General features: G+C 45.7%; 3 protein-coding genes across 5 annotated transcripts; all 3 read left to right on the top strand.

The window, feature by feature from the left end:
- The first annotated feature begins 618 nt into the window (after positions 1-618).
- srsf3b (serine and arginine rich splicing factor 3b) lies at positions 619-4876 on the top strand. The gene is made up of 6 exons (XM_030374838.1): positions 619-916; positions 1608-1818; positions 1928-2065; positions 3873-3914; positions 4089-4175; positions 4318-4876. Exons 2-6 carry the CDS (start codon positions 1616-1618, stop codon positions 4343-4345), a joined length of 498 nt encoding a protein of 165 aa, XP_030230698.1. The 5' UTR covers positions 619-916; positions 1608-1615; the 3' UTR covers positions 4346-4876.
- Positions 4877-5508: 632 nt separating this feature from the next.
- On the top strand, positions 5509-9383 carry cdkn1a (cyclin dependent kinase inhibitor 1A). 2 transcript variants are annotated; one of them, XM_030374837.1, is made up of 3 exons: positions 5509-5716; positions 7400-7889; positions 8035-9383. In XM_030374837.1, the coding sequence occupies exons 2-3, from the start codon at positions 7409-7411 to the stop codon at positions 8088-8090; spliced, it is 537 nt and encodes a 178-aa protein (XP_030230697.1). In that variant the 5' UTR covers positions 5509-5716; positions 7400-7408; the 3' UTR covers positions 8091-9383. The 2 variants fall into 2 exon arrangements, with proteins under 2 accessions (XP_030230697.1, XP_030230696.1); XM_030374836.1 differs by lacking the exon at positions 5509-5716 and adding an exon at positions 6595-6929.
- Positions 9384-10598: 1215 nt separating this feature from the next.
- On the top strand, positions 10599-16306 carry tmcc2 (transmembrane and coiled-coil domain family 2). 2 transcript variants are annotated; one of them, XM_030375286.1, is made up of 5 exons: positions 10599-10921; positions 12525-12965; positions 13259-13971; positions 14115-14250; positions 14644-16306. In XM_030375286.1, the coding sequence occupies exons 1-5, from the start codon at positions 10919-10921 to the stop codon at positions 14941-14943; spliced, it is 1593 nt and encodes a 530-aa protein (XP_030231146.1). In that variant the 5' UTR covers positions 10599-10918; the 3' UTR covers positions 14944-16306. The 2 variants fall into 2 exon arrangements, with proteins under 2 accessions (XP_030231146.1, XP_030231147.1); XM_030375287.1 differs by having other exon boundaries at positions 10832-10916.
- The last annotated feature ends 571 nt before the right edge of the window (positions 16307-16877 follow it).

Here is a 16877-nt window from a genome sequence, read left to right on the forward strand (position 1 = left end):
TGCCATACCTAAATCGGACGCTCCCCTTATTCATGTTATGAGCCTGTGCTTTTAACGATTGGGGGTTACGTTGTTTGGATAATTTCATAATTTAATTTCGAGCCAAACAATTGCAAGAGGGTCTCCAAAATAAAATATATACAATGGACAACATACCGTATATGCAATACAAGATTGGAGACTTCTGACTAAGGTCACAGAATGCTCTGTGTGTAACTATACAGTTGAATATGTAGCAAACTGTATTCAATGGCAACCATGGGAAACCGAGAGCGCCAGCTGGAGGTAGAAGGCTGGAACTTCAGTTTTCTGTGAAACTGTTTACAAAATGAGGCGTTTATAAAAAAATATATAAATATATAAATTTTCTCATATTCATAAATACGGGCAGATCCAGACAACACAGAAGCTATGTGGAAGATGGTACCAGGAAAAGGTGGACGCATTTAGTGAATTAACCATGGAGGAAATTAAATAAAGCACGAACCCTTTAATCAAGCCGGCCATTTCACGCAACGTTGGTGTCTGTCCCCGTTCCTGATTGGCTGCAAGAAAGCATGTGCCAAGGGTTCGTTCGTTTTAGCTGAAAACTGTCTGTTTTCATTGTTTCTGCGGTGTCAGAGATAAAATTGTGCATGTTTTTCCTTTTTAACTCGTCTTTTAAGCCTACATGGTTGTGGAAATTAAGATGCATTATTACCTAAAATATATATAATTTGTTAATGAATATAGATTCAATCAGAATTAATGTTTGGCCAGAATTGCACCGCTCGCCTAACATCCGCTTGTAAGACTTGATAAGCGAGTTCCTTATCGTCCCAAGAACTAGTTCTCTTCACGCCATTTCTGTTCACACACGACGACTCGGAGGAGCTGCACAAAATCAAGATTTCGTCTTTAAAAGAATCCGGATCCGGTAATATTTTTTAGTCCAAAAGAGATATATCATTGCTTAAGGGTTTGTGTATGAGATAATACGAATGCAGATGCCGTATGACGGGGAATGTCGAAAGCAGTGTCTTGCTAATGTTAGCCTAGCTCGATATTGAATGGGGTGAATGCCATGGTAATGTTAGCCTAGCTCCAGATAGAACCGTGTACGCAATGCTAATGTTAGCCTAGTTCTACATTGAACGGTGTTTATTCAATGTTAAAGTTCACTTTATCTTATTAGTAAGGTAGATGGTGTTTTAAGTCCTTTTCCATTTCTCGACGTACAAGCATAATGCCGAGAACGTTGTTGGACAACATGCTATCCTGACTTACAAGAAAATATGTCGAACGTGAATACGTACAGTCGTTCGAACATCCTTGAATTCAATGTCTAGCATTGCTCTAATGAAACTCAGAATGTGACTTCATGTACCACAATAATTCTACCTGGTGTGTGGTTCCCTTTTCTTGATAATTGAACCCACACCATATTCCATTCTAGAAAGTGTCGGGATTTAACGTTAATACTTGGATCTCATCTATTGGATCCATTTCTGCCCGAACAGATCTATATGTATCCCAATCCGACCTTCCATATTATATACTGGTCGAAGTAATTTGTGTTGGTTACGCTAAAATCCTTGCTGACCAATTTCCCATGCATTCCTTTGTAGACCACGCCATGCACAGAGACTGCCCCCTTGACTGTAAGGTGTATGTCGGAAACCTGGGCAACAATGGAAACAAGACAGAGCTGGAAAGGTCCTTCGGCTACTACGGTCCCCTCCGCAGTGTGTGGGTAGCCAGGAACCCCCCAGGCTTTGCTTTCGTCGAGTTTGAGGATCCCAGAGATGCCACAGATGCTGTCCGTGAACTGGACGGAAGGTATGCAACCGTTTCACAGTAGAATACACACCATATGACTCTAGCTGTATAATGCGTTTGGCCTGCTTGGATAGCTAGACGTGGTTTGTAATGGCTGCATCCTGTGCAGAACGTTGTGTGGTTCCCGGGTACGAGTTGAACTGTCCAGTGGTGAGAAGCGCTCCAGGAACCGAGGTCCTCCGCCTTCGTGGAACCGGCGACCCCGAGATGAGCACAGTCGCCGTCGGAGCCCGACGGCCAGACGAAGGTAAAGTCCCCTCTTTGAACGAGTCGTGTCCAGCGCTAAGAAAAAACGACTAATACTTCTGCTTCATTTCCAACGTTAACCCAATTCTTTTAGTTCCTGATTCAACTGTGCTGGTAATTTATGTAATTTAACTTTTTAATTGTTCGGAACGAGTTCTGCAATAAGGAGTCAAGTTTGTTTTCTACAGTAGGCAGATGTCATCTTCATTGCCATATATGATCATTGACTAGACATTTGATCAGTGACTGTAGTGGTATTTTTATGACTGGTTTCAGTATTTATTTTTAATGGATTAATATAATTGTAGACTATAATTATTGACTCTTGGCTTCCCTTGGTACCAATGTATGCCTTTGGTGTACTAATGCCTAGAGATTTATACCTGAAACGTTCAAAAGCTTTTGCAGAAGCATTACTAGCTAAGTCAACTGGTTGTAGCCATGGGCTCCTGTCTAATCGTTTGCATTACTAAGGGGATGGGTTTGTGCAAATATAGTTGTGATGCCTTTTTTATTTTTTTATATAATTTAAGGTTTACTTTAATTTTCCATCTATATTAATAAAAATGAACCCCGTTGCAGAGTCATCACCATGCCTCTTCTCACCACCCTCTGAGTCAGACAACTAGTCCTCTTACAGCATCATCTGGCCACTGACCAGCGTGCCCCAATCAGCCTGGCTGGTGTCGTGTCACATGACCCAGGCCTGGCCAGTCGTCAGGTGGCACCAGTCCATGGGTCCTGAGCATGCCGTTTTCAACCTCCTCCAACCTTTACCAAAACGGCAGCAGCCCACTTCACAATCCCGACCAATCAGCGTTTTACGTCCCCAAAAGTCTACACTACAACCTACCTGCTGCAGCCTTCGGGTAACCAATAAAAGCAGGGAAACAGCCACAGCCAGCCCCCATCTGCCTGCCAACTAATCACCTTGCAGCATCTGGCCAGTCCCATTCAGCCAATTCCGCCTACCCGGCCGGCAGTCTGCCACCCTTTCGTCATATCTAGCTTGTTGAAAACAAATACTAGTAAGTCTTTCCTGCTTCATTCAGTACACTGCTGATAACGCTTTTGAAAATGGAGAGAGCTGGTTTTAAAAGGTTTCTTTTTCAAATTAAGTCGATACAAAATATCTCGGAACCATCCCAATTTGCAGGGGTGCTATAATAGAAATGTTCTTGGTGTTCCCTAGGGTTCTGAGCAGGACTTTGAAGACCATAGAGACTAAACTACTCAATCCTGCTGAAAGTCCACCCCTTTTCCCTCATTTTGTGTTCTGCTGTATTTAACCTAAACATATTCCCTTATTCTACTCAGACTATATTGACTTGTGTGAATACATGTCAATGTATATCAACATATCATTGTAGTGCATGAATGAATAATTCTGGATAAAACCATGGGGATTATGTGCAGTGTTTTAAGGTTCAAGTCTCAGCATTGGCTGAATCTACTACAAACTTTTGCTGCACTTGTCTGGGCTGGTTATATATTTTCCCTCAAAGCCTTAGCTCATAGACACAGAGCAAAGGATGAGCCGGCGAAAGACTTGATATACATGGTCCATTGTTGTGTTTAATATGTGGATATTGAGGGGATTTTGACACGCGTAACCCCCCCCCCCCTGCTTACTTTAAACGGCATATACCTTCCCTTTTAGCATTTAATAAAGGGCAATCTTTATTGGTTCAAAAAAAGTGGAAATGACAGAACAGGAGACATTTTGTGTTGGAGTGCTGGTCGAAAGGTAAAGGGTAAATTGTCCTTTATCTCCTGGTCTGATGTTCGCCTCCCTGTCCCTCTGTTAGATCGCCACGCAGCAGGAGAAGCACCAGCCGGAGCAGAAGCAGGTAAGGGCACTACTGGTGACGGCGTAAAGGCCAGATAAAGCACGCCAGTTTACCTTCTGTGACTTGACAAAAGCGTTGATTTGGTAACGTTTTCAGATTAGGTCCTGGTGGGTGTTTGCAATAGCAAGTTGTTCAGAGTAGTGTTTTTGACTGGTTGTATCGATTTCGTTGCAGGTCCCTTTCCAGAGACCGCAGAAGGGAGAGATCTGTCTCCAGAGACAAGAACCACAAACCTTCCAGATCCATCTCTAGATCTAGGAGGTAATATCCTTATTTTTGTCCAAAAAATCTTAACTAGAATCAATCTCATTTTCAGTAATTCACGTAGCCTCTTCATCAATGATGGCCTTTCTGTTCTTTCCTGAATTTACTTGTAAACTAACTTGCCATTAACCCTCCACAGCCGTTCCAGATCAAATGACAGGAAATAAGAATTCATGGATGTTGAGAACGAGGGAAGCTGTGGGAACGGTTGCATTTATTGGTCATTTTTGCGTTTGGAGTCTTTCTTTTTTGGGGATTTTTGTAAACAATCAAATATCTTGGCGTCTACACTTTATTTTTGTGAATGTAATTGAGTGTACTTTTATTTGAGTTTGTAAATGTAGAAACTGTGGGGTGGCGGTGAAATGCCTGATCCAGACCTGTCCCTCAGCATTCCAATCCACTTTTAGATCTTTTTTTTTAATAAATTCACTGCCACACATGTGGTTTGACATGTGTTCAATGTTTTTGTGGAGGCCCAACAGATTCTTTCACAATACTAAAACGGTTACATTCTGCTATTTGACCCCATGTTCAATCATGCTGTTTTACCAGTATGTGTCCAATAGACTTCTCAACATTGTTCAAACACCTTTCTTGTCATTTTGTTAGCTCTGAACACTATACAGTCTGTATACGTTTCTTTGGGGGGCTGGGGTTTGATATGCAATACGTTGATTAAAATGATTGTAGAAAGATGTTGTATATAAGCCTACTACTTTTGCCAACTGAATTCGATGTATAGCTATGAAAGTCTTAGATTATACTGAGTTTAAATAGGCAACTTAAATCCATATGCAACATGTGCGGTGTAACAGCTCCATAGAGTTGATAGGCCTATGCTTAATTGCTTATGGGATGTCCTTTGAAAATATGAGCCGTGACACCTTAATAGGGGAAAGTATCTGTTAAGACAGCCCCATTTTCGGATATTGTATTCGTTTTTTAAATGGGCTTTATTTCGCTGGACTAACGTGGTTTAATTAAATGTGTTTAAACGTTTGACATGAGTTCATGCCATGTTTATATAACTGTGAAATAACGGCAATATAAAGCCTACATGAAAGTAAGGCAAAGTTTGGATGCTTATTCCAAATTACGTCTAAACCACTCAGTGAGACACCACTCTGTTTCCTAGAAGCCGTATATTCAAAGTGCACGGCCAAATTCTTTAAATGCTGACCGAATGAAACATTGGGGTCCCAGAAGCGTGTTTCGCGGGCTACCCTGCGTGATGCTCTGCACTGGAACGGCCCCTCACGTGTTTGGTGGGCTGAACCCACGTGTAGGACCGCCTGCTGGGGAGAAATTGGTTTACGTTCCGCGGTCTACGCCCACCGACGTTCATACGATCTCGCTGGAATCTTGTGAGAACACATTGAGGATAGATCCAGCTACGTGGTGTATTGTTATGAGGCGATTGAGTTACAATTTATTTGTTTTTCCTCTGGATATTTTTCTGACATTTTTGTGGAAGCTGAATAATTGTCAGATTGTTCTCGGAGACAGCGAGAAAAAACTTTTCTTGGCTCTACACTGTAAGTACGCCACATCCTTAAGTATTTTTTTTAGTTCCATATTCATGTGTTGAAGATATGTAGTTGTGTCTATTTACCAATATAATGTGAATAGAAATGCTGGCATTTGAAATGATATCTGAATATATTATCCTTACCAATCCTTAATATAAGTAATTAGTGTGTTGCCAAGTTGTTACCATATAACGTTATCTAAGAGTTTGTCGTAACAACGACACGAGGGTTTGGCTACAAACATACTACACATACGAGTAGTTATGAGGATGCGTGCCCAAAATAAGAGACGGCCCACTTGAACTCATTTTCACTCGCACATGTGTAGTAGTAAATGTGGGGCTGGGTCTATGACCTACTTCTGCGCGTCGTTCTTGCTGCTCTTCTCCCGCCATCCCCTTGAATCACTCCCCCCGTCTCCGCCCCCTTGCCTCGTTGACTTGAGGATTCCTATGGACTACCTAGCCTGAATGACATTGCTTTGCTGGTGTTTCGATTACGACTGTTTCAGCCCCCTTATAGCATTCATTCGTGTTCTGCTTCGTTTCTGCTACTCAACCTGTTCACTCACTGTATTTTACACATGGAGTGAAAAGTATACAATACACAATAGTATATACAATATAGTATTCTGACAAATACATCGTTTTGTTTTACAAAAATAAATCGTTTCATTCAAATTTGGATTGAATATTGACTACATCGTTTAATTAATTATTCGTAGGACTTCAATTCAATAGTTTTAATCCGCCGTTATCCTAATAATATAAGCATTGCAGTGTCGATATCATTCCCCTAGGAGTCGCAGTCTTGCATATAGGCTTAATACTGGAGTAAACATTTATTCTGTAAATAATCAGTATATAAGATATTTTAGATCTCGAAAAGACAATGCATTGCAATGAATGACAATAATTGTCATTCATTGTATTAGTCAAAAAAGGACACCATATTTTATAAAACGGGTGCAAAACAGAAGCTCGTGGACGTTTTCGGAACGTTGGCGTCACCTAGTGGTCTTCGCTGGACAAGCGATAGCTTGACTAGCCGTAACATGTCTTCCGAGATTATGTTCAGGCATGTTTCTGTCTGGCGGTCAGGTGGGAGGGTCCAGGCTAGTGACTCATAGTTTCTCCTGTTTAAAACTTGAAGTAGACCCGTGTGTAGTCTCATGAGTTACTGTACACTTGAGTTTCACTGAGGACGCATCTAAAAAATGGTAAGCCTTATTTAATTTTACTCAACAATTGTGGAGTTCCTTAAATTCAACTTCATAAGTGATTATCCTTCATTTAACAAATACATTGATTGTGATATTACATAGACTATGGCAATCATTTACTTTAACCAAGATGATAGGCCATCATTTAATTTGTGTTTAACAGTACGTGGCTGTACTATCCATAAAATAATAAATAATTTTATTATCGGACGAAATAACCTCTCTGTTCATACTTTTGAATTTCCAATCAAACAAAGATGACAAGTGCAACATTTATATTTTTAGATCCGAGGCGTTAATTACTCTCTTGACTGTCATTGCCCCTCCTCTACCGTCTGACACTGACACACACTCATGACGGGCTGATGTAATGCTTTCCTGTGGCTTTGGCGATGACTCGCCAACGTTCAGTCTGTCTGTCTGGGCCGACCCACCCATGCTGTCCTCCTGGTGTGTGTTCCCTGCAGTGTAAAACCATGGAAACGCACCCGTCCATCCTGGGACTGCCCAGGAAGGGCCCCGCCCGCCGCAGCCTCTTCGGCCCCGTGGACCGGGTGCAGCTGCGGGCCGACTGCCAGGCGTCCCTCCAGAGGGACCTGGACGAGGCCTCTCGTCGCTGGGGCTATGACTTTGTCGCCGACCGGCCCCTGGAGCAAGAGCGCTTCCACTGGGAGGCCGTCCCCAGCGCCAAGGTGCCTCTTCCGTACCGGCCGTCTCCGCAGGGCTCAGACCACGAGGAGGAGCTCGGGGTGTCGGGGGTCGCCGCAGGACAGACCGAAGGACAGACGGCACAGCCCGCCCCCGAGGGGCTCAGCGCTGGGACGTCCCACGACAGCAGGGAGTGCGTGGCGGACGAGGAGAGGGTCCCACTCACGGCAGAGTGCTCCGCCGGGATGGAGAAAACGCCAGAGAAGGACGACCAGGTCAGGCTGAAGAGGAAACAGACCAATATCACCGGTAGGTCCTTGGACGGGACATGACCATGTGATGACCATCTGATACGGGTGTGTGTGTGTGTGTGTGTGTGTGTGTGTGTGTGTGTGTGTGTTTGAATACCCAATGTACTCACCCAGCATCCTCTCCTGTTCTCGTGTGTCTCCAGATTTCTACCAGTCCAAGAAGCGAGTGGTGGGAAAGCCAAGGAAGTCGGGTCAGTAATCCTGGCTTGGGTTTTCCCGTCGCCATGCCAGTATTCCCAGAGAACTCGGATCCTATTTTTTCTCAGGAACTCCCCCGCTCCCGCTCCCGCGAGAACTCTGAACACTCGTGACTCGTGACGTGATTTGGGCGCTTAAAAAAGGAAGAGGAAACAGCATGAGGACATAAGAAACCTACTCACAAGTGTCATGTCTTTGGTGACTCAAGGTTCATACAATACAATATACAGCTTTTTGTTGTTTCCTTCTACTCTGGGGGGGGGGGGGGGGGGGGATATTTTTTCATCTCTGCCACTTGGACATCATCAGACGCATAGCGCAAAGAGGGATTCACACAGATCTACTGTACTGTATCGTAAACACAAGTATGTTTTGATCGTGGCACCGGTTGGTGGAGTGTCAGTGATGAATTATCATAGTTATATGTGTAAATGTCCTGCTAGGGCACTTATACACTTTTCTTCACTGGCGGACCATAGGGTGACAAGACGACTATCTTGAATCCATTCCGATTGTTTTTACTAGCACTTCCTGTTAAATCTTCCTAATGTGTGTCTTTTTCTATCTTGATGGTCTTGCTTCCTGTGTCCCGATGGACGTAAGAGTACAAGACAAGCATCCATTTGCTCTGCCTGGGACATAGAAACGTCAGAAGTGCTGTCGTCACCTAAATCAGGCCGTGGACATCTGAAGAGACCACCCTGTCTTTGTCTATTTTAGTTGTATAGGTTAGTATATAATTCCCTGTTGAATCGATCATAGCCTTTTTAAGTAGCAAGTATCATGTAATACACAGCATTGCACATATATCTGTTTACTCTGGTGTATAGTGATGCCGTTCACATCAGTTCCTTTATTCATCATGACACTATTTTCTTTCTAGGCTAAATCTTTTTTTTTGTGGGAACATAGTGCATTTAAAGACATACACAATGTCTTTATCTGCCTCAAAACTAAACAGGATGTTTCTTTTTGATTTTAATCTATATCCGTTATCTGGTGGTTTGGGTAATCTGACTCTGGGGTGGGGGGGCCGGGGGGTAAATGATTATCTTTAATCTTACATTTAAATTGCTTTTAAACATTTAAATCCCCAAAAATGACAGAAATCGAAAAAAATGCCCCCAAACAAACAAAAATGCACTTCTCTTTGAGGAACCTTGCCACAAGTCCAACACAGTGTTGTATGTTTAAAGAGATGAAAATATATATGTTTATTTATTATAAGAGATGTCTTGTTATTCCATTGTGTGCATTTCTACGAAATGTAAATTAAAGTTTGTTTTCGATGATATCCTTGACTGGTGTGCTCTTATATACTTCACTGAAGGATGCTCTGGTAGAATGTGTGTGAACAGGTGCTCCCTTAAATGTCAGACATTCTAGCTCTGATTCATACTTGTCTGGCATAAACAACACATGTACAATATAAATAACATCACACTGACTAAACCCTCTTATCCAGCATGCAATAGCCCAGACCTTGAGTTACAGATCTTGTCTACATCTACTAGACACATTGAGCATGCAACTCGATTCTGAACAATCACACTCATTCTTCCATTGGTTTATCCATGCATGAACCCTGGTTTAACATGCCCTTTGAATCGGCTGCCTTTATAAAGGGCAGCAGGGACCAATAAAAGGAGAAGATATGAGTCACACATTGGTACCAGGCCACAGAGACCCACCAGGGCCCATCTGCAGTCTGCACCCCCGCCGTCCAGCAGCTATCCCGCCCCCATCCCAGTGGATCATGCATGAGTATTTATTTGGGGGGTCTTAAGGGATAAAAAGAGCCGTAATAGGCCCCGACACAAGCTCTGCGGTTTTCCCATCCCATCCATCCCACCCCTCCCTGCCCATCCCTCCCCCTCCCCCCTCCTGGCCTCCCAACCGTGGCCTGAGCTGAAAGGCAAGTGCACGCATGCGCTAAGCTCCCCCCCCCCTTTACCCTCCTCCATCATCTGTCCCTCAGCTCCAACATCCATTACAGGGCAGGATGGAGAGCAGTTGCATTTAGAAAAGGAAGCACGGGGAGGGAGGGAGAGCGAGAGAGAAAGAGAAAGAGAGAGAGAGAGAGAGAGAGAGAGAGAGAGAGAGAGAGAGAGAGAGAGAGAGAGAGAGAGAGAGAGAGAGACACACACACACAGACACAGAGAGAAAGAGAGAGAGGGGAAGAGAGATAGACACACACACACTGACAGAGAGAAAGAGAGAGACACACGCAGACACAGAGAGAGAGAGAGAGAGAGAGAGAAAGAGAGAGAGAGAGAGAGAGAGAGAGAGAGAGAGAGAGAGAGAGACACACACACAGACACAGAGAGAAAGAGAGAGAGGGGAAGAGAGATAGACACACACACACTGACAGAGAGAAAGAGAGAGACACACGCAGACACAGAGAGAGAGAGAGAGAGAGAGAGAAAGAGAGAGAGAGAGAGAGAGAGAGAGAGAGAGAGAGAGAGATAGACACACACACACAGACACAGAGAGAAAGAGAGAGAGGGGAAGAGAGCGAGAGGGAGGGAGGAAGGGCGGGAGAGTGGGACGCAGAGGCAGTGGGAAGCGCCTCACCGTACAAAGAGGAGAGGGGAGGAGAGTGCAGTGGAGGCACGGCGGAGACTGCAGACATCTTTGCCCGTCCACAATGGAGCCTGAAGATGTAGTGGAGCGATAGCAACGGCAGACATTGGGGAGGGTGGAAAACCTCTGAGCAGGGGAGGGGGGGCGGGCTCCTCTGTGAGCGCCGGCAGGGGGGGAGGAGACAGAGAAAAGGATGGGCCTCTGACACACACTTGCAATGGCACTGCCAGCCTTGGATTAAACAGTATGGTAACGTTTCCTAATTTATCTATTGTTGCTCTGTTGCTTTTCCTGCTCACCCTTTTTGTGTGTTTTGCCTCAGTGCTTGTGTTTGGTGTACGGCCAGCCTCTCATTTCTCATGGTGTCGTAGACCTACCTACCGTATGTGTCACCCCCCCCCCCCCCCCACCCCATGGTGTCGTACCGTGTGTCCCCCCCCCCCCCCCCCTTCCTCACCCCCCCTCACCCTCACGGGTCCATCCCTCTTCTCTTATTTTTCTTGTCTTTTTTTTTGTTTTGTTGGTTCCCCAGACATCTGTGATCTCCATCACCATCTCCACTCCGCTTCTGCGCTGGCTTCTGAGCGTCTAAGCCATCATGGACCTCAGCCTGTGGTTTTGCCAACGCCGTTGGATGTGAGCATCGGCCATTGCTGTCTTTATTCATCCCTGTTGGTTCTCCTGTCTCTGTTGATTTCAAAACATACACGAGATACGTTTTGAGGGTTTTCTGTCTTTGTGTTACATGTCCTACAAGGTAGTTGTGTTCTGCGTTAGGCAACACAGGACTCTGGCCTGTGTCGACGTGTGGCTTTAGATGGCTAACTGAGAGGGACTGCAGTCATTAATTCTCCCTCTCTAACTTGAAGTACACCTCGCACAAAGACACTGCATCGCGCTGCCGGGCATCAGATGCCCTGTCGGGGTGCAGGGTGGAGGGATTAGCATCAGGGTGGTGTTTAGTGTCACTGGTCTGCGTGAGGTCCTGTCGGCTGGCTCTGATTACGCTGTTTAGATGTCTGTCTGGCTTGCAGAGGGGTAGTTAACAAATCACCCATCCCCATGGCACCACAGACCGACCACATGACACACACGCATGACAGCCTGCAGACCTGCTGTGTGGAGGGATTGAACACGCACAGAAGTGTTTGTTTGTTGTTGGAGGGGGTGTTGCATTTGTAACGCCTGTAGAAAAAGTTAACAGCATCGTTTGTTTCGTCCTCTGATATAACCTCTCAGTAGTGGATTGCGAGTGGAGTCTCATGGAAAACCTTCCTGTTAAGGCCAGAGTATGTTGTATATCAAGAGAGCAAAGGATTGTTTTTATGAATGTAGAGCGCTCATGCATGTCCTCAAACATGTATTGAAATGCATCAACTAAGCATGAGTTGAAATCCTCTTGTCCTAGATTTTCCCTTGTTAGATTTAAAAGGACCAAAAAAGGCTGCGTATCCTAATTATCAGTGTACAACTGCATTGTGTAAAGCTTGATACATTTGCAGAACATAGTAATAATCTTAATGGACATCCTCATACAGACATCAACATATTGACTATGTATAGGTCAATATAAACGTGTTCCTAACTCCTCGATGGTATGGTTTCACTCTGGCTGTGCAGCACGGTTCCGTATACTTTGGGATTTTAAACAGATTGAGGTCGCACCACGAATGTTTCCACAGCATGTGTGCTAAATCACTCGCAGCAGTGCATGTTGGTATCTGTAGTTCTAAAATGTAACATACATTCAAGCACCCATCAATAAAACCTGCCACTAGCATCGAAGCCACCACGGGCCTGACCTGACCTCTCTCTCTCCCCCTCTCCCTCTCTCCCCCATCTCCCTCCACAGCTGGATAAGAGTGAGGTGACAACTCTAGGACTGCCTCCCACCACCAGCCATGGTGGCTCTGACACCAACATCAGCGTGGACGGCGCGGCGGGGACATCAGCGGCGGCGGTGGTGGCGGCGGCGTCCGGCGGGGGGGTGGCGGCAGCAGGCGGCGGCGGCGGCGAGAGCTGCTCTGGGATCGCGGAGCCCCAGCGCACACGCGCTGCCCTGGAGCACCTGCAGCAGAAGATCCTGAAGATCACCGAGCAGATCCGCGTGGAGCAGGAGGCGCGCGACGACAACGTGGCCGAGTACCTCAAGCTCGCCCACAACGCCGACAAGCAGCAGGCCTCGCGCATCAAGCAGGTGTTCGAGAAGAAGAACCAGAAGTCGGCGCAGACCATCGCGCACCTGCACAAGAAGCTCGAGCACTACCACAGGAAGTTGAAGGAGATCGAGCAGGTGGGTCTTCCCCCGAGTGATAGTACAGAGTCGGAGGAGCACCTGCGTTCTCCTGTCGACTCGTGTGTGTGTGTGTGTGTGTGTGTGTGTGTGTGTGTGTGTGTAAACGAAGCAAATAATATATCCTATACACGGGTATATAGACAAAAGCTGGGTGCTACACATTTCCTGTCTGGAGGTTTCCACCCTTTTGGGGGTTGAAGATGTAAGCCCTACTTGCAGCCTTAATGCTCTACTTAATACATCGTCATCATGTTGTCTAATTAGCCTTTGGCCATCCCTCTCCTCCGCAGAACGGACCGGCCCGACAGCCCAAGGATGTCCTGCGGGACATGCAACAGGGCCTAAAGGACGTGGGCGCCAACGTACGAGCGGGATTCAGCGGTTTCGGCGGCGGCGTGGTCGAAGGGGTCAAAGGGGGCGTGTCTGCGTTCACCCACACCGCGGTGGTGTCCAAGCCCCGGGAGTTCGCCAGCCTCTTCCGCCACAAGTTCGGCAGCGCCGATAACATCGCCCACCTCAAGGACACGCTGGAGGACGGCGTGGGCGGCGCCTCGGACGACGCTCTCACCCCGCGCGCGCTGAGCGGCAGCGCCACCTTGGTCTCCAGCCCAAAGTACGGCAGCGACGACGACTGTTCCTCCGCCAGCTCGGGGTCCGGAGTAGGCAGCAATTCAGGAGGCGCAGGAGGAGGAGGAGGAGGAGGAGGAGGAGGAACAGGAGGAGGAGGAGGAGGAACAGGAGGAGGAGGAGGAGGAGGAACAGGAGGAGGAGGGACCGGGGGAGGCATGTCGGGGTTAGGCCCCACGCTCGGCAGCCCCAGGCTGGACGGACACCACCACCACCACCATCATCACGTGCACAGCTCTTGGGACGCGCTGCTGGAGGGCCTGCAGGAGATCAAGGCCAGCCAGGCGCACATGGAGGATGCCATCGAGGACATGAAGAGCCAGCTGCAGAGCGACTACTCCTACATGACCCGCTGCTTGCAGGAGGAGGGGTACAGGTAGGACCCAGCTTGTGCATGCGTCATGCAAGGCCTAGGTCTCACCGATGCATTGTGCCGCTCCTTGCAAAAAAATAACAACACGCATTTCTTCTGACTCTACCTGCGTTTCACATGATCTGATTTGGGTTTGTGCTGGTCAGATACGAGAGGCTGGAGGAGCAGCTGAACGATCTAACAGAGCTGCACCAGAACGAGATGACCAACCTGAAACAGGAACTGGCCAGTATGGAGGAGAAGGTGGCCTATCAGTCCTACGAACGGGCCAGAGACATACAGGTAGCGAGTCGCTCAAAGTACAAAGTCCATCAGAGAATTATATCATGATAGATAATAGGTTTCTCAATGCTTTATTCATTCAGCGGTTTACACTCCCAACGGAAAGGTACTGGGTTTGATCCCCTCAATGTGCCCGACCTACCTGTATACACCATCCTTAGACTCAACATCTACCTTCTGCTCATAATGACGTGTATCTGAATCAGTATACTGTATCTTTACATCCATCAGTCACTTGAATACATAAAGCGACATGTAATTATGTTATTCTCTATGTGTGTGTGTGTGTGTGTGTGTGTGTGTATGTGTGTGTATGTGTGTGTGTGTGTGTGTGTGTGTGTGTGTGTGTGTGTGTGTGTGTGTGTCACACGGGGCGTCATACCGGATCTCCAGGAGGCCGTGGAGTCGTGTCTGACCCGCATCACCAAGCTGGAGCTGCAGCAGCAGCAGCAGCAGGTGGTGCAGCTGGAAGGGGTGGAGAACGCCAATGCCCGCGCCCTGCTGGGCAAGCTCATCAACGTCATCCTGGCCCTCATGGCCGTGCTGCTGGTGTTCGTGTCCACGGTGGCCAACTTCATCACCCCGCTGATGAAGACGCGGGCGCGGGTGGCTGCCACCGTGTTGCTCACCCTGCTGCTCTTCATCCTGTGGAAGCACCGGGACTTCTGGGAACCGTGGTTGTTGCCCAGCTGAACACTCACACGACACACACAGAACACACGCGCACACACACACACACAAACACACACACACAGAGACAAGACTGCCATCTGAGAGACCCCTAGGTACACCCCTTTTGAGGGGTTAGGGACACAGTGAAGATTGAAACAAATTCTGTTGGATTTGAAGCGGTCATTTGAGCCTCATGGACCAAAAAACGCTCGGAATACATTGTATTGTGTGTTGAAAGTGAGGCTCTCATGTTTACAAGGACAAAGAACATTAAATAAAGAGAAAGGAAAAAAACTGCCTGGCAACGTTCAGCCACACTACCATTTTGTCCACTTGTACTAATATATAAATGTGAAACACTCTATTTGACATCGCAAAAAGAAAAGACCAAGGGAGGATGATCTTTTTTTTGGGATTTATTCATCCTATGATAGATTCATCTCTCCGGAGCCTAATGCAATGAGACGCGGGGAAAACCTTCCTGTTACGGCAAGAGTCTGTTGTGTACCGAGGGAGCCGAGGATTTCTCAATGAATGCGGAGTGCTCATGCATGACCCCAAGTTAGCATGAGTTCAAATCCCATTGCTAACTAAAGTTCTTGTATTTCTCTTGTTAGATTAAACAGGACAAAGAAATGCTATGTATCTCAATTCATCGATGTATACTCTATTTCACTCCTGTTCTACACATCTATTCCTGGTGTTGAAACTGTGCTTTCAAATGCGTTACTTTGTCCTTTCTGTGTGCTTCGATATGCGACTTTCAACGGCCAGATACATTTCTGCGGAATGAAGACAGATTCAGATCCTTTCTGTTCAGAAATGCTGTTAGAGTATTATAGGATTGCAAGTATTATATTAGTTTTCATTACACTGGCATGTCAGATAATTGGATCAAAGTTTATATCCAGTTTACAAAATTACTCTTCGAGTCTCAATAAAGAGTTTCTTAATAGATTTACCTTGAATATAGCTTAATCTATAAGGTTTTATTACTATACAATATTATCCACTTTAAGATTTGCATCTCTTACATTAGTTTTGAGGAAAAATGCACCGGTATCTATATTTATATATAGTATCCTGCATAAAATACACTCAAACAACTCACACACACCCAGGTTTGTTTTAGGACAGAAAACCAGGAGGCTGCTTTCTACTTTTTTAAATGAGATGAACGTCATGAGCTCACAATTTTTCTGAAGTACATTTCTAAATGCTACCATACAGCCAAACAAATTTTGCATTTCTTATAGGATAAGTTCTAATAAGATGCTTCCAATAGTCCATAAGAATGTACATGATTTGATTTTGCTCCATGTTGAGTTCATAATAAAGCATTGATTGGAGACATCAGCCACTGATGCTACGTACAACTACTGTATTTCAAAGGCGGTGGACGTTGATTCTTTGTTCTCAATAGATAGAAAAACCTAAATACGTTTTCAGGCTAAAATATTTTGTTTTGTTTTACCCGTGTAAAAGGTCTAAAACACTACAAATTAAAAAATACAATCTTAAATTGCATAGTTAAAGGTCTAAAAGCCCATATCCCAAGAAACTCGGTTTCCACACGTTTACGTATAGTCTTGGGTTTGAATCTTAAAGAGGGGATTATAGCAGTGGGATTAATGGGTGACTTCAGATAAACTGGGTATCCTTCTGCTAATCCAGAGGATTAGGCCTTTGCCTGACATCAATGGCAGTGATGGCGCAAAACCGGTTAAAGAGGACTGGTGAGACAGCACTACTTCTCACTATCACTTCTACTTCTGGCATATGCAAATAATACAAACTAAAGAGGTTTGCAGCCTCATCAGGGATCTACGTCTGGGGTGGTTGCATGATCAGTCTACATGCATGTGTGAATATCTTTGGGCATTTTTTTTACATTGTTTCGACAGTTTATTAGACAAGTGAACATGATCTAATGAAGGAATCCCATGTACCGCTCC

Source organism: Gadus morhua, chromosome 13 (genome assembly GCF_902167405.1).
Source record: "Gadus morhua chromosome 13, gadMor3.0, whole genome shotgun sequence".
Taxonomy (NCBI): domain Eukaryota; kingdom Metazoa; phylum Chordata; class Actinopteri; order Gadiformes; family Gadidae; genus Gadus; species Gadus morhua.

What these genes read in the sequence shown, in the direction of transcription:
- cdkn1a (XM_030374836.1), top strand. An exon ending in GAAACAGACCAATATCACCG is followed by an intron (nt 7,890 to 8,034) that starts GTAGGTCCTTGG and finishes GTGTGTCTCCAG; the next exon opens with ATTTCTACCAGTCCAAGAAG.
- tmcc2 (XM_030375286.1), top strand. An exon ending in AGTTGAAGGAGATCGAGCAG is followed by an intron (nt 12,966 to 13,258) that starts GTGGGTCTTCCC and finishes TCTCCTCCGCAG; the next exon opens with AACGGACCGGCCCGACAGCC. An exon ending in TTGCAGGAGGAGGGGTACAG is followed by an intron (nt 13,972 to 14,114) that starts GTAGGACCCAGC and finishes TGTGCTGGTCAG; the next exon opens with ATACGAGAGGCTGGAGGAGC.
- srsf3b (XM_030374838.1), top strand. Translation starts at nt 1,616, where the DNA reads ATGCACAGAGACTGCCCCCTTGACTGTAAGGTGTATGTCGGAAACCTG. An exon ending in GTCCGTGAACTGGACGGAAG is followed by an intron (nt 1,819 to 1,927) that starts GTATGCAACCGT and finishes CATCCTGTGCAG; the next exon opens with AACGTTGTGTGGTTCCCGGG. An exon ending in AGCCCGACGGCCAGACGAAG is followed by an intron (nt 2,066 to 3,872) that starts GTAAAGTCCCCT and finishes TCCCTCTGTTAG; the next exon opens with ATCGCCACGCAGCAGGAGAA.